Source organism: Ictalurus punctatus, chromosome 7 (genome assembly GCF_001660625.3).
Source record: "Ictalurus punctatus breed USDA103 chromosome 7, Coco_2.0, whole genome shotgun sequence".
Taxonomy (NCBI): domain Eukaryota; kingdom Metazoa; phylum Chordata; class Actinopteri; order Siluriformes; family Ictaluridae; genus Ictalurus; species Ictalurus punctatus.
The window spans coordinates 24,172,098-24,195,254 of record NC_030422.2 but is presented as its reverse complement, the minus strand read 5'-3'; the positions used below and the strand labels follow the sequence as shown (position 1 = coordinate 24,195,254).

The following is a 23,157-nucleotide window of genomic DNA, read 5'->3' as shown; positions in this document are numbered from 1 at the left end:
CTGTGTGTTTCCTCTCTAAAGGTGTGTAGGGGTTGAGTAAATGTTGCTGCATGAAGAACATAATTATTGTACTTTAAACTCTTCTCTAGCTGTAATACACAGGGGGAGCCACATTTCTCAGTGCTCCAGTTAAACCTGTTCCCCAGTGATGTCAGTGTAAACTAATTCTCCGGTGGTGAAGTGTGATGAAGAGTTGAGTTCATAAACACAGACACATTACTAGGATTGCTGTAGTATTTTAATTATAAACCAGTTGGAATATACTGTGCTCTTAATTATAAAAGCATGTGGATGAAACTTGTAGTTCAGAGGAGAAAGAGAGAGAGATTACCATCATCACTGTTGTAGTTCAAAGCAATTTCAGCTGTAATATACTGGAATATATGGAGGATATCCTCCTTTTTACAAGCACCAGGTAACCCAGTTCTCTCTGTGGTCTAGTGTGAAAGAATGAAGTACGAATGTAACTTGCTGAAAACGTGATGATTTTGCACTGTAAATGATCTTTATTCATATTTGATTTGTAATAAAGTTCCACAATCATAATGTGTAAAAAAGAGACTGGAGGATTAAAATGATTTGTTTATGTGAAAAAACAAACCCACAGGTATTAAAATAAACTGTATCGTACTTTAAAAGGAAATATGTATTTTTAAAATTTACTAGAAAAGTAAAACATTTATTTTTATTCACCATTTAATAAATTATTAAATCTGTGAGGTGAAAATTCATTCAGTGTTAAATACAGGCGAGATGATCAGTGGTGCTGAATTTTTACCTCCTTCATTTAAATAAGGACTGAAGAATGGATAGAGTTTCTCAGTGAAAGACTGACCAGTGAAAGAGTAGATATGAGAGTTGGACTTCACATCATAAAAGGAGACCAGACCCTCCTCATAATCCACAAACACCCCCACCTTCTCCACCTTCTCTCTCAGTGTGAGGGGGACAGGGGGACCAGCAAGAGCCTTATACTGATTCTCATTCCTCAGCCACACAGTCCAGAATCCATTCTGAGGAGTCAGTGTAATGTTCCCCTTCCTGTTAATGTTCTCTCTCATGACTCCTAATGTCCAGTCAGTTTTCCCTCTGACCTGCACCTCATAATAAAATCTCCCTGAGGAGAAACTCTGATTTCCCAGAACCATAACACAATAATTAAACCTCTGTGGTGTATCAGGGAGATCCTGTCGTGTGTCTCCATGTGTCACTTGTTTTCCATCAGCAGACAGGATGAGTTTAGGATGAGCTGTATCAGGATCCAGAGTCACATCCACTGAGAGAAACACACAGAATGAGATGTGAGTTTGCAGGTAAAAAATATTAAATCAGCATCAGTGGATCAGATTCATTAGGATTTATAAGAAGATTTGTAGAAGATTAAATAATTAAATATTTTAAAATTATCCTTTGAAAAAAAAAGGAAAAAACATGTACAGTTGATGGTAGGAGCCTGTCAAATATGAGAAATATAAAATGTTTTCCTTCTGAAACTTTACTTTAGTCATTTATTTGTGTTTGTAATTTTTGTTCTTAAAGAAAAACATAGAGTCACAGAACATGACAGAAACACACACACACACACACACACACACACACACACACACACCCAAATATGAAAACACATGACTCTAAAGTCAATGATTGAGACACTGCAATATATACAGTATCTGACAAAAGTGAGTGCACCCCTCACATTTTTGTAAATATTTGATTATATCTTTTCATGTGACAACACTGAAGAAATGACACTTTGCTACAATGTAAAGTAGTGAGTGTACAGCTTGTGTAACAGTGTAAATTTGCTGTCCCCTAAAAATAACTCAACACACAGCCATTAATGTCTAAACCACTGGCAACAAAAGTGAGTACACCCCTAAGTGAAAATGTCCAAATATGAAAATGCCCAAAGTGTCAATATTTTGTGTGGCCACCATCATTTTCCAGCGTTGCCTTAAACCTCTTGGTATGGAGTTCACCTGAGCTCCACAGGTTGCCATTAGAGTCCTCTTCCACTCCTCTATGACGACATCACAGAGCTGGTGGATGTTAGAGACCTTTTGCTCCTCCACCTTCCGTTTGAGGATGCCCCACAGATGCTCAATAGGGTTTAGGTCTGGAGACATGCTTGGCCAGTCCATCACCTTCATCCTCAGCTTCTTTAGCAAGGCAGTGGTCATCTTGGAGGTGTGTTTGGGGTCGTTATCATGCTGAAATACTGCCCTGCGGCCCAGTTGCCAAAGGGAGGGGATCATGCTCTGCTTCAGTATGTCACAGTACATGTTGGCATTCATGGTTCCCTCAATAAACTGTAGCTCCCCAGTGCCGGCAGCACTCATGCAGCCCCAGACCATGACACTCCCACCACCATGCTTGACTGTAGGCAAGACACACTTGTCTTTGTACTCCTCACCTGGTTGCAGTCACACACGCTTGACACCATCTGAACCAAATAAGTTTATCTTGGTCTCATCAGACCACAGGACATGGTTCCAGTAATCCATGTCCTTAGTCTGTTTGTCTTCAGCAAACTGTGGGCTTTCTTGTGCATCATCTTTAGAAGAGGCTTCCTTCTGGGACGACAGCCATGCAGACCAATTTGATGCGGTGTGCAGCGTATGGTCTGAGCACTGACAGGTTGACCCCCCACCCTTTTAACCTCTGCAGCAATGCTGGCAGCACTAATACATCTATTCATTGAGGGAACCATGAATGCCAACATGTACTGTGATATACTGAAGCAGAGCATGATCAGTATGCAGTATTCCAGCATGATAATGACCCCAAACACACCTCCAAGACGACCATTACCTTGCTAAACAAGCTGAGGGTGAAGGTGATGGGACTGGCCAAGCATGTCTCCAGACCTAAACCCTATTGAGCATCTGTGGGGCATCCTCAAACGGAAGGTGGAGGAGCACAAGGTCTCTAACATCCACCAGCTCTGTGATGTCGTCATGGAGGAGTGGAAGAGGACTCCAGTGGCAACCTGTGAAGCTCTGGTGAACTCCATGCCCAAGAAGGTTAAGGCAGTGCTGGAGAATAATGGTGGCCACACAAAATATTGACACTTTGGCCCAATTTGGACATTTTCACTTAGGTGTGTACTCACTTTTGCTTCCAGCAGTTTAGACATTAATGGCTGTGTGTTGAGTTATTTTTAGTTATTTTTTTGTCAGATACTGTGTGTGTATATATATATATATATATATATATATATATATATATATATATATATATATATATATATATATATATATTCTAACTGCATGAGAATAAAACTGACTTTTGTTTGCCTTGCATGAAAACATTTACCTTTGATAGGCAAAGAACTCGAATTTTTTCAAGCCATTTAAAAAAACAATAAAGTTAATCTCTGTCCAAACATACATGTTTCCTGCATGACTTTCTTAGTGAAATGTAAGAAGAAGATCAGTCTTTCTAAAGTAGAAAAGGGTTTAAGGGCTTTAGTGCATGGCAGTAATAGGGAGCTATAGTGAGGAGGATCATGAGAGACACTTTAAGACTACCTTTTAGCTGGAGAGATCTACAGATGAAAATCAGTCTGATGATGCAGTGGTGTAATGCTGATATGTACATTTTAATATGAGAGGAAATCAGAACCCTCACTGTACCTGCATACTGCTGAATCCTCTTCAGATCTGTGGAAACTAATCACAACAAAACATCACTTTCATTAGATTTAAGATCATTTTAATGCAACACATTTTAGACTTATGCCTAAAACTTGTTAAATATGAAAGTTCCTCACCTGTTTCCTTTAACTTGTCATTGAGTGTTTTAGTGAGTTTCTTATTCAGAGTCTTCTGAAGCTGAGACAGAGCTGTCCTCACAGTGTCCCCACTCAGATCAGTGTTAATACTGATCTCAGTCCAGTTCTTGGTGTGTGGAGGGCTGCACATGGAGGAGTAAATCTACAGTAGAGCAGGAGAGAGGAGAAATCCCTCAGCATGGTGAGTGTTGTTCTGTGATGTTCTGCATTGCCAGTGAGCAGAGAGAGGAACACTGACCTGTAGGAGGTGGAGATGCTCCTCAGTGTGTGAGAGCTGCTCCAGCTCAGTGTCTCTCCTCTTTAGCACAGTGATTTCCTGCTCCAGCTCTTTAATGAGTCCTTCAGCCTGCCTCTCTGCTGCTTTCTGCTTCTCCTCCATCACCTCCAGCAGCTCAGCCTGACTTCTCTCAATGGAGCGAATCAGAGCAGTGAAGACTTCAACACTGTCTGCTTTCTCTTTCTCTGTGCTTCTCTAAAGGAGGAACACATTTTCACTTCCATCAGATAAAACTGAATAGTGAAACAGTGGTTAATGCAGTTCGTTCATTTCTACAAAGTAAAGTAAACTATACACAAAGTATTTTTCCACACACTTTGCTGAGCTCTGCTGAGTGTTTGATCTCTTGGATCTTCTTCAGTCGGTCCTGAATCATCTGCTGCACATCTGTCTGTGTTTTCCCCAGCTGTGTCTGAGGACCGAGTAGAAGAAATATATTTGATTTTATACTTATTAAATTTGTCCCTCTATTTTGTTAAAAGTGACTTGTCATAATTTTCCCTATGCATAGTGTAACAAATAATTTTCAGTAATAAATTATTATTATTGTCAATTAATTATTTTCTTGGAGCTGTTCTATCTGAAGTCAAAATCCTTCTACTAATGGATAAATTTAATTGCAATATCCATAAGAATTACGAAATTTGATATTAATCAGTGTTTCTCACCTTCCTCTCTCTGCTCTCCTCCTCTATAGGAACAGTGTTGTGATTCTTGTGGTCTGTCTCAGTGCAGAACTTACACACACACGTCTGATCATCTCTACAGAACAGCTCCAGAGCTCTCTCATGTTTCTGGCATATGTAGTCCTCCAGGTTCTCCACAGGGTTTATTAGTTTGTGTTTCTTAAGTTTGGAAACATGATTATGTGGCTCTAAATGGGTTTTACAGAAAGTCAGTCCACAATCCAGACAGGATTTCAGGGCCTTCAGCTTCTCTCCAGTGCAGGCATCACAAAGAACCTCAGGTTTGTCAGGACCACTTTTCTTCTTGAAGTGATCTGCAACCTCTCTCAGTGTTGTATTAATCTTCAGTTCAGGTCTCTTGGAGAATTTCTCTTTACATAATGGACAGTGACAGTGTTGACTCTTCTCCCAGCACTGTGTAAGGCAGCTCTTGCAGAAGTTGTGTCCACATGGAGTGGTGACTGGATCAGTGAACACATCCAGACAGATCGAACACTGCAGCTGCTCTTCAGACAGGAGACTGCTGGAGTCACGAGAAACTAGATTTTATAGAGCAAAAGGTTACACTTTGTTTATAAATAGTGGAGAAATGTAATTTCTTATAACATTGTCTCTATTGTTACAACCCGCTATCTTTGGGATGGGAATTTTTTCTTCTTCTGTGGTGCAATATTTTTGTGTGCAGGTCCAAACTCCCTCCCAGAGTTTCCAGCCTACCCTGGCCTGCCTTGCTCCCGCCTCCCCGGATGACATCACTAACTGACCACCCTATTAAAAGAGGTAGAGGCATGGGTTGTGGGATGAGGATGGAAGTGGTTACATGTGTGTTTGCTGCAGCATTGTATTGTGACTGCTGTTCTGGTTTTTGACTCTTGCCTGGTTTTTGACTGCGAGTTTGGTTGTCCCTGTACCTGTTTGGCTATTCTATTTACCACTGTATATATTTTGCACTCAGTTCACCAGCAGTAGGGGTGTGGCTGCCATTTCTTTTGGGAGAAGGGCTCTTTTGTCCCTGTATTTGGCTTAGGAAGTTAGGGAAGGACACTTGTTTTCCTTTCCAGGTCAACTTGCTACCAAACCAAGAATTATTTTGTTTATTATTTTGGCCTTGGCCCACCCTGATGGCATGTCTGGTGCTTGGTTCTTTGTACAGTTATATGTGTATATATATATATATATATGTGTGTGTGTGTGTGTGTGTGTTACAATATACCACAACATTAACACAAACCTGTTTGTGTTATTCCTGGCTTCTCTTTTTTAAAGGTCAAATTCCATTGAATCGTGAGCTGGTTACTCTGTGCGGCCTAACCTAGACTGGGCCGTAACACTATACAGTAAACTGCATGTGTAGTGAAGGTGTGAAAATCACAGGCCAGAATTTCTACACATTTTCCTGTACTGATATGAAAAAGTATTTTTATTCTGAAAGCACTAACTGAAGTTTAAAGGCACTTGTTGGGGTTTCATTTAATGTTTGTGTTAAAACTTTTTTTTTGTAGAATACCTGCATGAATTTTACAGTCAAGGGGATTCACAAGTGTACTGCATCTCTTATATAAGACATAAAACACAGAACAATGTGCATTAAAAATAATCACTGACAGGGTGGTGTGAAGTTTTCATCCCAGAGCTGATTATTATTTTTTATTAAAAAAAAACTGTACATGCTTGAGTGTTTTATTTCTTTCATACAGTATCACTGCAACGCTCCAACTATAACATATTTTTCCTTAACAAAGTCACACTTTTATCAATCTGTAGTTACTTTCGATGTTGTGGAGCATATGCAAAACAATCCAAAACCTTTATGTTCATTTCCAGAATCCCAGATTTTTAATGTGCTCTCAGACCTTTTGACCTTATTTTATGTTTTCCTTTTTTTTTATTTAATTAAAAAAAAGACATTGTTCTGTATTACTGTGGAAGTGATTTTGTTTTATATTCATTGTATTTTATTTTTGCATATTTAATTAAGGACTTTTATTCTGGTGTTGTCTCCTCAAAGACAGGATATTGGGTAATTAATATGGGGAGAGTTGTATTGTGGAGAAGAAGAGTGTGGGGATGGAGTGGAGTTGATCCTCTCCCTAGTTTTTCACTCTGAGCACAATAGTCCTCCATATTTCAAGTCCATCATTATTATTGAAATTGAAGAGTTGTAATAGAACTCCTGAACCATTGATCACCTAAACCCCAAATATTTAAACAATAAAGTCTGAATATTCCTCCATAGTTACACAATCTGTGTCAAAAGATTACTTTCTAAGATGTTGGTGTTTTAGTGCACAGGTGTTATTCTTATATGAAAAGAGACGCATAAAGTCAACAGAAAAGAGAAACTACTTATTGAGATCATTTGCATAATTTCAGATAAAATTCCATAATAGTGACAGTCCTTCATTAAATGATGCAGCACATCCACCATGCAGCACAAGTCCTCGTGACTTAGTTGTTATTATAGAAACAGTAACTTACATCTATGTAACTATTTAATAAATAGAAATTAAAATCACATATAAGCTATATAACTTACATGATTCTAGCTTATCCATGCTCCTCTTTCTTCTGCCTTTTCTTAGTGATGAAGATTCAGCCATTTACTTTCTCCTGTGTTTTGAATCTTTTCAGTAAGAAATCACATGATTCAGTTCACACATGTAACAGTATGAGGTGATACTGATTAGTCTGTTTGACTCAGCATGCCTGTCTGCAGTGTTAAACATGAGCAATGACACTGGAAGCATTTAGACTGTGATATAAAACACACGTAAACATTCTTCATCTTCATTAGATTGTAATAAACACAGAATTTCACTGATCATTCTCACAGCTCTCAGATCACTAACTGTATCATTCACAGTTTCTCACTTCCTGATATGTTTGTAGGAGTGTTTATGTCTCACCCAGTGCTCTCCTCTGTACTTCTAACACACACACACACACACACACACACACACACACACACACACACACCTTTAATCCAGTTCATTCAGTTTAGCTCACACATTTGGACAAATGTAGTCATTAAGCATAAAGTATAATTGTATTTTAACTTGTATTTAAGTGTTCATGCTGGAATCAGTTCAACTCTCCACTTTTGAGCAGTTAATAAAATAAAGGAACCTTTGACTCTGTTTTTCAGCTTTGCTGTCTGGGTTGATCACTGATCATTAAATACACAGTATAAAAAACACAGTTATAATCAGTTTGTATTTCAGAGTCAGTATTTCAGCAGTGTGTTAGAGACCCTGTCTCTGTCTGATATTGTTAACATGCGCAGTTTATCCTGATAAATCACACACTGACAAAACCTCTGAACTATAAAACATTCACTGAAGTACATACCTTTATTTTACTTGCCTCTTTTCAGAACTGAGAATTGTCTGTATTTATATTCCAGAGTCAGTGAATATCCTGCAGTTAATTTCAGAAATTAATGTGAAAATAAGGGTTTCTTCTCGATGGGAGCTAACTGCTTTTCACTTTCACTTTAGTCACTTCCTTGTTCACTTCGTAGTGTTTGATAAAGGGACAGTTACACATATGATCACAATGCAGTTTGTCTCCTCCTCTCTAGCTTCACCTCTGCTCATGTGTATTTATAATCATTCAAACTGCACATGAAATATCAATAATGTTGTTCATTTCTCCTGCAGATTATCGTGATTATTGGATAAGATCGTTTCTCCTGGGTCACGTCATTTCATCTTTCTACCAGCAGATGGCAGCATTTGGAGCAAATGGAGGATTCGTTCATTTATTAAGTCATGATCACATGGATCGCATGCTGGAATTATTTTATTAGTGATTAACACTTTTGGTGAACTTCTATTGTTTTTTTTTTTTTTCTGTTGTTGTTTTGCTCGTGTGCTGGGAGACACTTTGTAAAACAGATTTTTGGATATAAAAAGCAAAAATGGATTGCTTTAAACTAGATGCTAGATATGCTATATGCCTTGGGTCTATAAGAAGCACATATTATAGCCAGGTCACATGACTTTAAGACTTTAGAAGACATAATATTTAAATAAAAGTATTTTGTATTATTGTGAACTACATTTCGTGTGAAATAATCAGTATTTATACATTAATACCAAAAGCATGAGCTTATAAAAAAAAGATATTAAATGTCTGTCTCATGAATATTCTGGTGTAAAGTGGAGTCCATTGTTGTCTCAATGACTGCAAGTTTCCCATCATCGCCCCTTCACCAACCATGCTTAACAGTTGGTTTGAAGTGTTTGTGGTGATTTGCTTTGTTTGGATTTTACCAAACATGGAGCTGGACATGATGACCAAACATCTCCACCTTGGTCTCATCAGTCCAAAGGATATTGTGGTTAATTCAGATGCAGTTTTGAAAACCTAAATCATGCTTCATTTACTTTTGAGAGAACAGGGGCTTTTTTTTTCTAAACACCCTTCCCTGAAAGCCATTGGTGTTCCTTTTTTTTCCTGATTGTGATGTCATGAACATAAAGTTTATGTTTGCTCTGCACCCTCCGTGTGTTCTAAATTTGACATCGCAATTCAACAATTCATACTCATTCAATACTAATGCATGTATATACAGTACACAACAAAAAGACAAATGTAGTTTTATTCTTTAAAATATCTTTTTTCCTTATCTTGTTTTATATATTTTTTTTATTTATTATAAAAACAAAGGGCTGGTCTATTATTTTTGTCTTGGACTATACAGCAGTGTATGCATGGTCTTACCTTTACTTGTAAATGAAGTCTAGAAAACACAGTGGGTGTCTCTAAATGTCTAGCTAACCCATCACCTTTCTCAGCTAAAGCATGTAATAGTTCTACAGAGCTGCCACAATTAGAAGAGGTTCTCATCGTTAGCACGAAATGCTAATTGCTGTTCGGCAAGGAAGCAAGTTGCATTAATGAGGTCTTTTAAAATCTCTCGGTTTTCCTTTACCTTAGCAGTGTGGATGCTAATATTTAGTCTCCGCTGTTTGTTCAAAACCAAATCCATCCTTGCGCTTTCAAAAGTTTTTAAAGCAATTTGGCTTTGAATGTGAGTAGTTAAACTTTCATGTCTGCTGAGGCTTCTTGGTATATTTTTCAAGTCACAAAATCCTGTTGTAGTCCAGACGTTGTCACTCGTTGAGAACAAAAGGCAGGGAAAGCAGAAAAGGCGGTATCTCGTAGCACAACCACACAGCCAGTCTTTTTGGAAATACCACTCCGTTTGAAAAGAGCGTGTTATCTTCTGTCCCGTCGTTTGAAGCAAATCTTTTAGCTCTGGCATCGTCTTCCTTTATTTATCACTTCCAGTTTTGATTGAAAGTCCAGTTTTGAGAAATGTTTTAGCTTATATATATATAAAATCCAATTTTGCAGTCAGGGCAAAAAATAAAAATAAACGGACTGATGCGATGCACTTGACTTTCTCTACTTTAGCTAGCATATTACTCACAATGCCATTTTTCTGTAATACGTGAAGAACGATAGCAGAACAAGCCCATATGCTCACACACGCCCCCTTCAGTGAGGCAGAGATGCTGGCTGCCTCCCCTCCTGCTTTTTCACTTTGGCGTTATGTCAGATCAGCTAGACTAATAAATTATACACATACGTGAAATACATGAAATAGACTATTGAATGTGAGGACATATAATAAAAGTGTGTACAAACATTACATTGGTGACATACAGAGAGATCAATTGCACGTGCTCAAGTTGAGCGCAAAAAAATAAATAAATGAGAAGCTCAAACCAGTTTGTGAGGGTTTGCGCAAGAGGAGACTCAGCTCGTCACTGCCTCGCTTCGTGTCTTTCCCCGTATTTGGACAGGAAAATACACAAATTCTGCGATATTGACTATAAAAATCATTGGAATGATTGGATTCATACAATAATTACATTTCTATCACAGATCAGTGGACAAATATTTATTTATTTATTTTTAATCATTATTTGTTTCCTACATTTCATGATGACACCCTCCCCTGACCGTATGTCATTGAAACATTTACTGTATTTACGGCCTGTAGGTCACATCCCAGAGGAAAGAAAAATAAAAAATGAGATCTCTTTATTATCTCAAATGTTTCTCCATACCAGAAATGAGGTTACATGAACATCAAATGGAGACTTTTGTTTAATTCTCCTGCTTCTCAAATTTTTCTCCTGAGAAAAATAACATTGTCTCCCACATTCGTCTCCTCTTACGTTTCAGAAGAGACCTCAACATCACACACTGTGCAAGTGAAAGGTTTCAATATGAACTCAAACATTTCCTAAAATTACCATATAATATTAATTAATAATATTTATTAATAATCAATAATATTCCAGGATCGAGTCATAAGCCATCATCATTGTCCATTTCAGCAAAAATCTCCATGGTGGGGTTTACAAGAGAAACCTTTACATGTTAACAAAGAATAAAGGTTATGCAACAACCTTGAAGCACACTGTACACTAGTGTTACATTTGTTAAACAAGAAAATCTTGATGTTATACTACATTTCATACACATATTTACTCCCATTCTAGTGTGTTTGGAAAATGTGCTGCATATACATTGCCTGGCATTGAAGGCAAATTTAAGAATAGTAGTTTGCTCAGAATCAGGTTTGGGAGTGTTCAAAGTTTCAGAGTTCAATACAATGAAAAAAGACACACTATTAGCATCACATTAATATATATAAATAAAAATGGTTACACTTTGCCCATGTTTGAAATTTTTCCTACTTTCTGTTAAATGTCCATGAAATAAAATAAAATATCAGATGGCATAATAATAATAATAATAATAATAATAATAATAATAATAATAATAATAATAATAATAATAATAATAATAATTATTATTATTATTTTGTAATTATTAAGTTAAATATTATTGTCTTAAATATTATTAATAAATAATATTATTTATTGCGTATGAATGGGTGTGTGAGTGTGTATGTGATTGTGCCCTGCGATGGACTGGCACCCTGTCCAGGGTGTACCCCGCCTTGTGCCCGATGCTCCGTGGGATAGGCTCCAGGTTCCCCTGCGACCCTGAAAAGGAGTAAGTGGTTGAAGATGGATGGATGGGGTGGATTATTTATTGCTATTTATAAAATATCTTATTTATTAATATTGTCATTACTGTATATCATTGCTATTATTTATTCTACATCACAATTGTTCCACTCCTTTTAATTCACCCTGAACTGTATCCAGCTGCTATTTCTACCTCCACCGTAATGTAATTTACAACCGAGCCTACAATTTCCACTTAAGGTGTAATATTTGTATATTGGGCACAATATTTGTATATTAGGATGGTAATTGTGTTGTGTTGTCTGATATGTGTGTGAGCTGAATGTATCGTGTCGTGACCAAAGACAAATTCCTAATACATGTAAATGTATGTGCGGACTAAATTGATTCTGATTTAGTGATTTTTAGATTTATTCTCACTTTCTCTCAAAGCTATGGTTTGAACTACAATACTTTTGTTATAAAATAGTCTTAAATAAACTACCTGAACTACCTTAAACGAATTAATTAAAACCCTTTCCTAGATGTTTATACATTGTTTATGTATTTTAGACCTCCACTCTCAGCACACTATCAGCTACAGGACTTTGTCCAATTGCACCTCTGTATGATTCATTCAGTTAAGGACGAAGTCCATAGTGATAGAGCGGGCCTCAGGGCAGGTCAGCTAACACTTCCCTCTCAGAAAGGTATATACGTATAAAGGGAAAACAACACCGGAGCAGTTCAAGATGGCAACAACATCCTCACTCATTAAGTAAGTATACTAATGACTTTGAGTTCCTTTAGATAATTCACTATGTACATGTAATGTAAATAGTAACTACACTTTCTGTGAATTCTACACTTCCTTTTTATTAGTCTTATTAATAATGAATAAAAAGACACCTGTCTGTTGTCTAATAACATTGTGTTAAAAGTCATGATCTAGATATAGAGTAATATTGTATGTTAAACCATTTCAGTCTACACAGCTGTACAGAATACACATGGATTACTGTCACATACTACAGTGTGTTCGGCTTGTTGTCTTACAGTACATTCTGAAGTGATTTGTTAATCATTTTCTATTTATTATAGAAATCATTTTCTGTGCCATTTTGATCATCTCCCCGCCCGTGTGTTAGGTCTGTGTCTCGGCGTGTGTGGGCCGCACCTCAGAGGCCTTTTAGAGTTTGCTCGTGGAACAGAGAGATCAGGAAGGGGCTCACTGCATCCACCTTAGAGGAGCTGAAAGACAGGGTGAGTTGAGAGATAGACAAAAATGAATTGAAAAAAAGAAAGAAAATTAAACAAAATAATGCATCAGGGCTCATAGTGGAAAAGGATGGCATAGGTGTAATGGTTTGTCAAACAAGAAACCATGGCATTTTGGTTAAATTAGACAAAATTCAAATAAATTCAAATTGGATGTAGCTATAAGAAAACTTTGTTAATCTACAGGTTTCTGAGGATATCACTGGAACATTCTATGTTATGGAAATCCTCTGCTGCATGATTGTAGATAGGATCTTCCTTCAGACAGGCAAAGTGAAACACCATAAAGGGCTGTATGTAATGTACTATTACACATTGTGTGTGTGTGTGTGTGTGTGTGTGTGTGTGTGTGTGTGTGTGTGTGTGTGTGTGTGTGTGTGTGTGTGTGTGTATGCTAGGCAGCCCACACATTGCTCATTTCTACACTGCTGTCTCTGGTGTGTGAGGAAGATGGCACTGAAGTGGACTCAGACGAGTTCCTCATGACCCTGCCAGACAACACTGTGCTCATGGCCTTGGAGCCGGGACAGACCTGGAGACCACATCCTGTATGTTTGTGTGTGTGTTTTACTGTGATATCTACTGCTGACAGGAGTGTCTGAATATCAGTATCTGATAAATCCTCCCAGTAATCACCTGGGAAAAGAGTTTCAGAATATTTGTAGTCCACTGAATGTTTAGTTTGTGTGTGAGTGTGCATGTGTGTGTATGTGCGTTTGACATACTCAGTGTATGTACCGCTTGCTATTTCTAAACAAACTTCTCATTGACAGTTAGGCCAGAGAGGCAGAAACATCACACCAGCTGACAATAAACCCCGCACTGGTCGTGACATCGCTCGAGTAACCTTTGACCTTTATCGTCTGAACCCCAAGGATATTTTTGGCTCTCTAAGTGTGAAGGCAACATTCCAGGGTCTGTACTCAGTCAGCGCTGACTTCCAATGCCTGGGGCCGAAGAAGGTGCTCAGGTGAGACGGACGGGAACTTTAATCAACTCTTAAACTGTTTGTCGTGTGTATGTGTGTGTTTTGTGTGCTCTGTTTTTCCTGATATTTGGCAGCCGCGGTTAGAAGGTGGTTAGCAGGCAGTTAAATGACGCAAACTTTGATTTAGCAACTGATTGCAACATGGTGGCTAATTATTGAGGAAGGGTTGCTGTGTTCTCTACACTGAGTAGCCTTATATCCATAATTTTACAAGCTGCAAAAATACATCTATTGTCCAGATAACATGAGAGTAAAAGAAAGTAGACATCGCCTGAGTATTTAAAAAACCCACAATTTTTTGCATTGTAAAGAATGTACATTCAAATTATCAATGTTTTCTGACTCAACTTTCTGACCAGAAGATCCAAATATAACTGATAATGGACATGTCTGTCTATTGACTAGTGTTTCTGTACAGTCACATCTCATATTACTTCCATTGTGTTCTTTCCCTATTTCCTAACAACAGAGAAGCCCTCAGAATGATCTCCACCGTACTCCAAGCAGCAGGTCACATGTTAATCACGTCTGCCACTGTGATTCGCCGAATCATACAGGGAGCAGATTTCCTGCAAGTTCACGGTGCTCGTGAGATTCAGACAGAATACTGGAACTGACTTACTGTGTAATCAGGAGGGAAAAAAAAAAACTGCTCTTGCTTTGTGAAATACATGTCATTTTAACAATTATTACAGCGTTCCTTGTTTTCCATTTGTCTTCTCAGGGCCATTAAGCCATGACAATATACAGAAATGCGTTATTAACAGTAAACAGGTGAATGTTTATTTAATCAGTTTGCAGATCTGTTAAATGAGACTCTGTAAATACCAATAATTGAAATACTAATTATATGACTGTAGATGTCTGTAAATGATGGCTGCATAATATACTCCTGTGTTAAACATTATTATAATACTGGCTTGTGTAATACTGATATCAAAGAAGCCTGAAATATGTAAATGAGTTCTCGGACAAACCTTGATTTTCTTGGTGTTTCTTGGTGTTTGTGGAGTGGTATAAAAAAATATTTACCAGCCAGGCCATAACATCACAGCTTCATTGGTTTGTTTTAATATATTGTAATGGCAATATACTGCAGAGCAATCAAACTATGCAATTTTTGTCCATTTCATACAGTCCTGTTGTAAATATGCACTGTATCTGTCTAGTTAAAATATACTAATAAGAAAAAATTTAAAAAGAAATCCTGAAGTCCACTTTATTGAGTTAAAATGTCATTGTAACCAAGGGAAAAACATTTTCTAGAAATAGGTACAAAAATCTTCAAAAGCAGTAAAGGAATTTTCTAGTCGACTAAATAATAATTAAATGCATAGAATATCAAATGCATCATTCAAGCTTTTTCTGTTGGATTATGGTCCTGGGTCTAAATAAATTATAACTGAAATAAGCAATAATTGACATACAAGAACAGGATGTAAAATATTTAGCTTAGAACCATTCAAAATTATTTTTCACAAGGACTGTTCTTTTAGAAGCAATACTTTAAAGGATTCATGGTCTGGAAGATCTGAACCATGTTAATACACTAAAAGTCAGTTTTTAAAATAAACATCTGAAAATGTGCATCAAAAAAAGACCTGAAACTAATTTCTACACACGCTCCTATCCTGTTGAACACTGAAATGCTACACATGAAAACAGCAGTTTCACCCAGTGCTTGTATTCTGCTAATCGCTCTGAATATCTTCCTTTGCTTTTTTTTTTGTTTTGTTTTTAGTGTTATCATAAATAATTTCAGCTTAAATGAAACTGCTCAGATAGACAAAACTAAATACATAAATATGTTGTGTATTAAAGGTCCTGACGAGGCACTGGATTATATCAATGCAACAATCCATTAGTGGTGAGAAACACTTTACATGAGAACATGAGACAGAAAACAGAAAAAAACAAAATAAGACAAAACAAAACAAACAAAACAAAAAAAAACACTTCTTTATGAAATACAGCATTTGGCAGCAATGTAGAGTCCAGCCTCTACTTTCCTGCTATTCTAAATACTCTTTAACATTTAATCTAAAAATTCCCCAGGGTCAAAGTTCACCCCCAGGCAGTACTGAGGAAGCTGTCTTGTATAATTCGTCCCATGACTTCACCTCACTCCCTCCTGTCCCGTTACTGGGTTGCGGCTCCCTAAACCTGAAGCTGGAATCTGTGCTCTGTGTCCATCTCCTGCTCCTGGGGCCCTTCCCTGCTCTCTTCTGCTGCTTCAGGACACCTGTGCGTACACGCTCTCTGTCGTCCGGGTGAATCCAGCGCAGGTTGGAGTGTTTAATGTGGTAGCGCGTGTCTCCGTACCACTGCACAATCTCAGTCCGCGTCAGGCCTGTCTTCTGCTGCAAGAGTGTGTAGTCTTCGCTGGTGGGCCACTGACAATGCAGGAAGCTCTGCCTCAGCATATTCAACTGCTCCCATGTCTTCTTCCGGAGGTTGGGTTCGGGACCCATGCTGGGGTTCCAGCCTTGCAGGAGTGACGGAGACGGAGAAGAGGAGGCAGGAGACGGAGAAGGGACAATAGCGATCTCCCGCCGCTCCTGTTTAACGGAAGCTTGGCTGCCTTTGCGTGACGGCTCTTCACTCTGTTCCTCTTTCCTCGTGTCTGATTCGCTGACTCCATCTTCTACAGGGCCCTGTTGATCATCCATGTCCACATCAAACTCAAAGTCAAGCCCCGCCCCTGAGGCCTCGCCATCCTCCTGAAACTCATCGCTGTTAAGTTGTTGTTGAAATCTACCCGGGGGCTCTGGTGATTGATTCGGCTTGCTCAGTTCAGCCAGCCAGGACCGACCGCTCCTGCGAAGCTGGTAGCGACTGTCAGCGAACCACTTCCGGATCTCGTGCCGTCCAAGCCCGGTGACACGCTGTAGCCGCTGCACCTCAATCTCAGACGGCCAGTTCTTTTGGACGAAACTACGACGGAGCGCCATCAGCTGGGCTTTGGACTTCTTCCGCTGCTGGGTTATGGGGGGGCCACAAACCACGGCTGATTTTGATAGGGACCGATAAGTGCTGGAACTCTCAGCCTTGGGCTCGTGAGGAGGTAAATGATTCAGATCTCTGGGCAACTGAGTATGGTCTTTGTCCACAGACACATTTTGAAAGTCACCCACATGCTGGTTTTCAGTTTGCTGCTGAACAAATGGGTCTAGACCATTGCGGTACTGAGGAATGATGCTGTTTTGCCTGCTGTTGTAGTCATTGGCTTCATATTGGGAGAAAACTGGTTGTGGTGTGTAGTGTGCATAACCCGTATAGACGTCTGTCACTGGCGCCTGTTTAACACCCTGCTGTAGCGTCTCAGGTGTCCTCTCTTCACCTGCTAAATAATCCTCTTCTTCTTCTTCTTCACCTTCCTCCCCGAGCGACATTCTTTGCAGACGCCGCATCTTAAGCCGCGTCTGCCGGATATCGTCGTCTGCCCAGCTGATTCCATAGCGGACGCGCTGCATCATAAACCACACTTTGACGCGCTCGGGTGACAAAGAGCAGCGGCGTGCCAGAGCACTGGCCTCCTGCTCAGTGGGGTAGGGAAAGGCATTAAATGCTTCTACCAGCTCTGAAACTGCATCCAGCTCATTAATCTGCTCAGAGCGCACCCACACCAGCTTCAGTCCCTCAGACACCAGAGGAAGACACACCAAGTGCGCCTGGTTGAGGCCGGACGTGCCAGAGGAGGCCGCGTCCTCGCTTTGGCTTCCTTTTGTAGACTCTGATGAGGATGAGGCTTTCCTCTGAGGCAAAATGGAGGCAGGAGAAATGCTTTGGCTGTCTTTGGCAGCAGGTGTGTTTTTCACAGTCTCTTTTTGCTCTGCTGCTGGTACCTGGTTCTCTGCATTGCATGCACTTATGCTGGTCTCTTCTGAGTCCATGGGTGAGGAAGACATGGACCCCTCAGAAAATTCAGACTGTAAAGAAAAAGGGGAAATAATGTGAATATAACTTACATAAACTCATGCAGCACTGAAGTTCCGTAGACGAGGCTCAGAAGACACAAACATGAACTTATATCTGTGTAACTCGATGTAACCAAGTTAGCTTTTATTCTCCTCCCATCCAAATAGTGAATACACCCCACAAACTGCCTTAAAGCCCACTGCCATCATGTGTGTGGTGTTTTGCATCACTTCGCAACAAACCTATACACAAAACCGACCTGTTAAGGAGATGTTCTATTAAATGATATGTATTTATATAGCAATGTTAACAACAGACATTGCAACAAAGCAGCTCTCCAGGCAGAGCACTAATGTGCAAACTATAAGTGACAATGAGAGAAAACAAAACAAAACAAACACATGAAACAGTATAACTAAAAAAAAACAACAACCTTGAGATACACTGAAATCTTATTTGCCCAACACCAGACAATATGATTATAAATAATTATGGTTACAATAATTGAGGACGATGCCCGAAGGGAAACCAGTGTCAAATAGAGGAAAGGAAATGAGGACTGTATGTATTGAGAATTATACAGGATGCGCCACATAATCTAAACCTATCACTAGCCAGATCTAAGAAAACAACAACAAACTGATATTTAACAAAGAAAATCATTGATTGGGGAGGTTTTCTGTTAGGAGATGTTTATTTAACATTTATGGAATGAGTCTCCAGTATCAGAGCTTTGTAACAGTCAGTGACTGAGTTTACATGGACAACAATAATCCACTCTTAATCTAATTAAGACCATAATTTGATTAAGAAACTACCATGTAAACAGCAACCTTAATCTAATTATGGTCATAATCTAATTAAGCTCTAATCGAATTAAGACAGGTGGATTACTCCTGTTTTAATCGTATTATGGACGTGCATTACAGACATGTAAACACCTTAATCACATTATGAACGTCGTGTGAGCGTTTTCACCGCATTTTGCGACAGGACACGATCACACACGGCAGTTTTACGCTTTACGGCGAACAAGAGAGTTCGGCTGTGTCCCAAACTGCATACTTGCATACTATAGGCCGGTAGTGGGGAAAAATACATGCATCTCGGCTACTATACAGTAGGTAAGTATGCGATTTGAGATGCAGCCCACGGCTTCAAGCAGTCGTCTATTTGCACGTATAGCATGACTAATAATTAACCGCACTTGAAGCGTTCGTAAAAAAATTTAAATAAAAACACCCAAAACTGTATACGGTACCATAACGAGGACGAACTGTATGTTGATACGTGAAATTCTGGAGGGACGTCGGACGGCGTGGCGCGGTGACGTAATGACGCGGGCTCTTAATCTAATTATGATCAATAACATGTAAAACGGGTAGATGACTGGAGTATTCTAAAAGCGACTCATGTAAACACCTTAATCACATTATTACCTTACTTAGATTAAGGTCAATAATTAGACTATTGCTGTCCATGTAAACGTAGTCAGTGTTTTTGCCACAGCAACGTCTTCAGGAGGGAGGACGTTGTGTTTATTGCTGCTATAATATAGTAATAAGAACTTGCTTCACAGACTTTCCACAACATTAAAACGTAACTTAAAAACGGTTGAATGTATGATGTTTTGTTCTTTAAAGTGCCCTTATTATGCTTTTTTTTTTCCAGATATTACTTTTCATTAAGTGTGTTATATAGCTGTTTGTGAATGTAAAAAATCAAAGCGCAAGACAAATGGAGTTATTGACTCCCAAAAGAAAGAACTGATTCTGAACAGCTGAAACGAGTCATCAGTAATTCCAGACTTACTTCACATACAGACCTACGCAGGTTTGTAACAAAAGACTCCGCCTCTGGTCTTCACTGGCTGCTCGCAAAGAACATGTACTTTGACCTGCCCTCAAACACTTCAGTTATAATGTTTGACTTTGCATGGACTCCCAAAAAGGATGAGTATGTAAAGCGTCAGCGGTTAGAATTCATTTTAAAATGATACCACAGCAGTTCAATTCTGACCGTCGTTTGTGTTCCCGTCATTTCACTGACCACTGCTTCTCAAATCTAGCTGAAGTCAACGTGGGATTTGCAAAATGATTATTCATTAAAGATGGAGCCATAACTTTATATGGAGCATCTTGCGCCTTTGGATCGCAACCTGTAAGTATGATTAATTATTTATGTATATATTTTCTACCGAGTGTTCCAAATGTGTAGTTTTGTGTTGTATACGTGTAAAGCCAGTGCACAGCTGTAGGCCTCTGCCTACGTCCTCTCGTCATGCTTGCGATGTTGGTTCGGGTTGATCTTCTGACGTATCACTATCAGACTTGGGCTCAAATTGATAAGGTAAAACCGACGACATTATTATGTAAGCGGTAAACTAATCACAACAGACTGGAACATCTGACCAATCAGAGCAGAGTAGGCTCTCTGAAAGAAGGAGTTTAGAGTGAACTGACCCTTGAGCAAGTCGTTTGTAACACTAAGAAAAAGAGGTGATGCTGCAATGTAAATTATGTGAAAATCTAAGTGTTTTTTGACCTTGGATGCATGTAAACCTACTATATGAGACCTCTAAAACAAAATCAGGCACTTTTAACATAGCATAATAGGGGCACTTTAACAAATTAAAAACTGTAATTGTTAGCAAATTGTGTTGTGTGGTATAAGAGGAATAAAACAGGTCAGGACATGCTGTTATAATCTGTTAAAAATAATCATCTTCAGGGCGGTAATGTCATCACACCACACCAGCCTCGATTCCTTTCCTATATCAGCATACCCAGATGTTAATTTCTCAGAAACCAAACAAACATAAACAACACCTTTTATGTCACAAAACAGAGGTATGTGTATACGTGCACTAGCTCACATTTCCTGCAGGTGGGCTCTTCTGTGCCTCTGAGGTTTGGTCTTGTGCTCCTTTATTCTCCTCATCTTTTTCTGAGCTCGGGCCGGGCAAAGCAGTAACAGGGTGGACAGAGTGCAGATGCTGACTGAAAGAGCAGACATCCGCTGTTTTGTAACCGCAGATCCGACACTCATAAGAATCACTCGCCTCGCTGTTCCCTGTTTCCGCCTCCGCGCTCACCCGCGCCTCCAACTTCCGGTTTTCCTCGCGCTGCTGCTGCTGCGGGGGTTCACACTGCTGCATGGCGACCTGCTAAAGGAGGAAAAAACCCCAGGATAACCCAAGTCACAACAAAACAAACTGGGCATACAGCAGCATAATAATTAAACAATAAATAGAAATAAGCTACAGGTAGCACAAGCGTTAGATAGAGTGTGTATTTCCGAGAGGAGAGTCACTAGGTAAAAAATAACTAGTCGAGACATTCCCATAGTTATTGTGATATTTCACTGGGGTTTTTATTACACAGAAATTAGTCTTTCGAGTCAAAAATGCAAACTGAAAATGAGAACATGTCAGACAGTATTTAACCTGAGAAATAAACACACGCACACACACACGTATTACCAGGTGATAAAGTGATACCGCTAAGCTAGCTGGTGTTTATTTCTCACTGGATGAACAGGAAACAAACCCGTGTTTATTAAACCAAAAATAAAACAAGCAACAGTTTCATGGCGCTGGTCATGTTGGTAAACAATGGACATTTTAATACTGAAACACCCCAAGCTTCGGTAATTCACTAATATGAAGAGCTAAATCGTGTTCAATCTCCTATTATTGTTTGCGGGTTTGAGGCTCTTGTCTATAATACACCGCCATGACAGTTGTGGAGCTGTAACTGTTCACAGTGGCGTTTCCTCATGGCGATGATGCGGGACAGTCCAGCTACATTTCATATTCCTTCTCTGGCTAAAAGCTAACATTATCGATCTGCTAGTCGGAACAAAGGCTTTTAGCTCTGTGGCTAGCTAACCCGCTGTAACAACATGGCTAGACATCTGAATGGAGCCGCATGAAAGCAGGACAGCTGACGATTTTAGGCAAAACACTCCACTGTTCCGGGATAACAAAGATGGCCCGCGATAACGAGGCTGTAATGAGCTGCCAATGTAGGTAGACTTGCCTCAGATCGTTGTTGTCAATCTGTCACAGTTTGGTTTGTCGCATCTTCGATGTGTGAAATCAGAAACGGTGAAGATTTTTTTAGGGGGGTTCAAAATAAAAGCCCCGGGACATTATCAGTTTTCATACATTCTAACTGGACCAGAGTGTATTACACATCCAGAGTCAATATAAATAAACATTTTTCTTTATAGTTATTGAATAATAATGCTGCCTTCGTGTACTAAAATGAGTCCTAAAAGTTGCACAGGAGCATCACTTCAAGTCATAATTACAGGTTGAACTGGAAATAAACCTAATTTTCTAGCTGCTCAGTGATGGACTGGCATCTCATCCAGGGAGTTTTCCTTCTGCCTTACAGCTAGTGTACTGAGGTTCAGGATCCATCGCTCACTGACCAGGATAACATGATGAATACTGAAGATGAATGAATGGATGTGTTTACAGATTGTTACTACATGTTACCCATCATGGGGCATTTCTATCGAATTAGACGTGTTGTCAGAAATGTGAATTTAAATGCAAAAATCTGAAAATATTATCATTTAGAATAAGTATTGTGCCTCAAGAAATTGAAGTTTGAACTGTAATTAAATTTTATGTTTTGAAAAAGAGCAATATAAAATTAATTTCATGTTTATTCCCACCTCATGCCCTGTGAAACGGTCTAGCCTCTGGGTTATGATTGAAATTGTGTATGTGTATCTCACACAAGTGGTTGATCCAACTGTCCAGGTCAGATGTTGGTATTTATACCTCAGAGTTTCTGAGACAAACCAGACAGCACACTATGACCTGTTTTCGATCAGTGAGCTCTCTGATGAGGGAAGTTTTTTCCATAACTGATTAATGTTTGTTATTATGCTAATCTGCTTTTGTTTCATGTTATTGGAACTATGTTGTTGGATGTGAATTTCTAATTTTAACTAAATGGAGTTGGAAATTTGTTTAAAATATCTTAAAACAGATTTCTTCTTGTCCCAAATAAAAAAAAAAAAATCACATTGTCCAACTGTTTATAAGCTGTGTGTTTGGCAGAGAGCTGCTTCTGGGCTCTTAACCCCTGTACTGCTCAGCTAGATTCTTGGATTTGTTTTTGATTTCATTTTTAATTCTCCTAGAAATGTCAGCTAAATGTCCAGAGACCAGAGCTTCTAATCTAAATGTGAACACACCACATCCTAAT

The 23,157-nt window shown here is 39.0% G+C and overlaps 3 protein-coding genes across 5 annotated transcripts; 1 reads left to right on the top strand and 2 right to left on the bottom strand.

The window, feature by feature from the left end:
* Nucleotides 1-483: 483 nt before the first annotated feature.
* Nucleotides 484-8,279, bottom strand: LOC108267931 (E3 ubiquitin-protein ligase TRIM39). The gene is made up of 8 exons (XM_017472505.3): nt 8,105-8,279; nt 7,293-7,379; nt 4,739-5,295; nt 4,387-4,482; nt 4,032-4,265; nt 3,773-3,935; nt 3,636-3,671; nt 484-1,276 (listed from the first exon to the last, which is right to left on the bottom strand). Exons 2-8 carry the CDS (start codon nt 7,354-7,356, stop codon nt 729-731), a joined length of 1,698 nt encoding a protein of 565 aa, XP_017327994.1. The 5' UTR covers nt 7,357-7,379; nt 8,105-8,279; the 3' UTR covers nt 484-728.
* A 4,179-nt stretch (nt 8,280-12,458) lies between these two features.
* cideb (cell death inducing DFFA like effector b) lies at nt 12,459-14,990 on the top strand. Its single transcript, NM_001200517.1, is given in 5 exon segments — nt 12,459-12,526; nt 12,897-13,011; nt 13,425-13,574; nt 13,800-13,996; nt 14,484-14,990. Coding segments are annotated over 5 exon segments (636 nt in total). The 5' UTR covers nt 12,459-12,500; the 3' UTR covers nt 14,632-14,990.
* A 72-nt stretch (nt 14,991-15,062) lies between these two features.
* Nucleotides 15,063-22,077, bottom strand: homezb (homeobox and leucine zipper encoding b). Of its 3 annotated transcripts, none has more exons than XM_017472456.3 (3): nt 21,973-22,077; nt 20,808-21,098; nt 15,063-17,943 (listed from the first exon to the last, which is right to left on the bottom strand). In XM_017472456.3, the coding sequence occupies exons 2-3, from the start codon at nt 21,087-21,089 to the stop codon at nt 16,072-16,074; spliced, it is 2,154 nt and encodes a 717-aa protein (XP_017327945.1). In that variant the 5' UTR covers nt 21,090-21,098; nt 21,973-22,077; the 3' UTR covers nt 15,063-16,071. The 3 variants fall into 3 exon arrangements, with proteins under 3 accessions (XP_017327945.1, XP_017327947.1, XP_017327944.1); XM_017472458.3 differs by having other exon boundaries at nt 20,808-21,095; nt 21,973-22,042; XM_017472455.3 differs by lacking the exon at nt 21,973-22,077 and adding an exon at nt 21,823-21,966.
* Between the last annotated feature and the right edge of the window lie 1,080 nt (nt 22,078-23,157).

Excerpts from the sequence above, each read along its gene's own strand:
- LOC108267931 (XM_017472505.3), bottom strand. The coding sequence starts at position 7,356 with ATGGCTGAATCTTCATCACTAAGAAAAGGCAGAAGAAAGAGGAGCATG. Across the intron at positions 4,483-4,738 it reads AGGAGAGCAGAGAGAGGAAG|ACACAGCTGGGGAAAACACA; the intron begins GTGAGAAACACT and ends CTCGGTCCTCAG. Across the intron at positions 3,936-4,031 it reads AGCATCTCCACCTCCTACAG|ATTTACTCCTCCATGTGCAG; the intron begins GTCAGTGTTCCT and ends GCTCTACTGTAG.
- homezb (XM_017472455.3), bottom strand. Across the intron at positions 17,944-20,807 it reads AGAGCCCACCTGCAGGAAAT|TCTGAATTTTCTGAGGGGTC; the intron begins GTGAGCTAGTGC and ends TTTTCTTTACAG.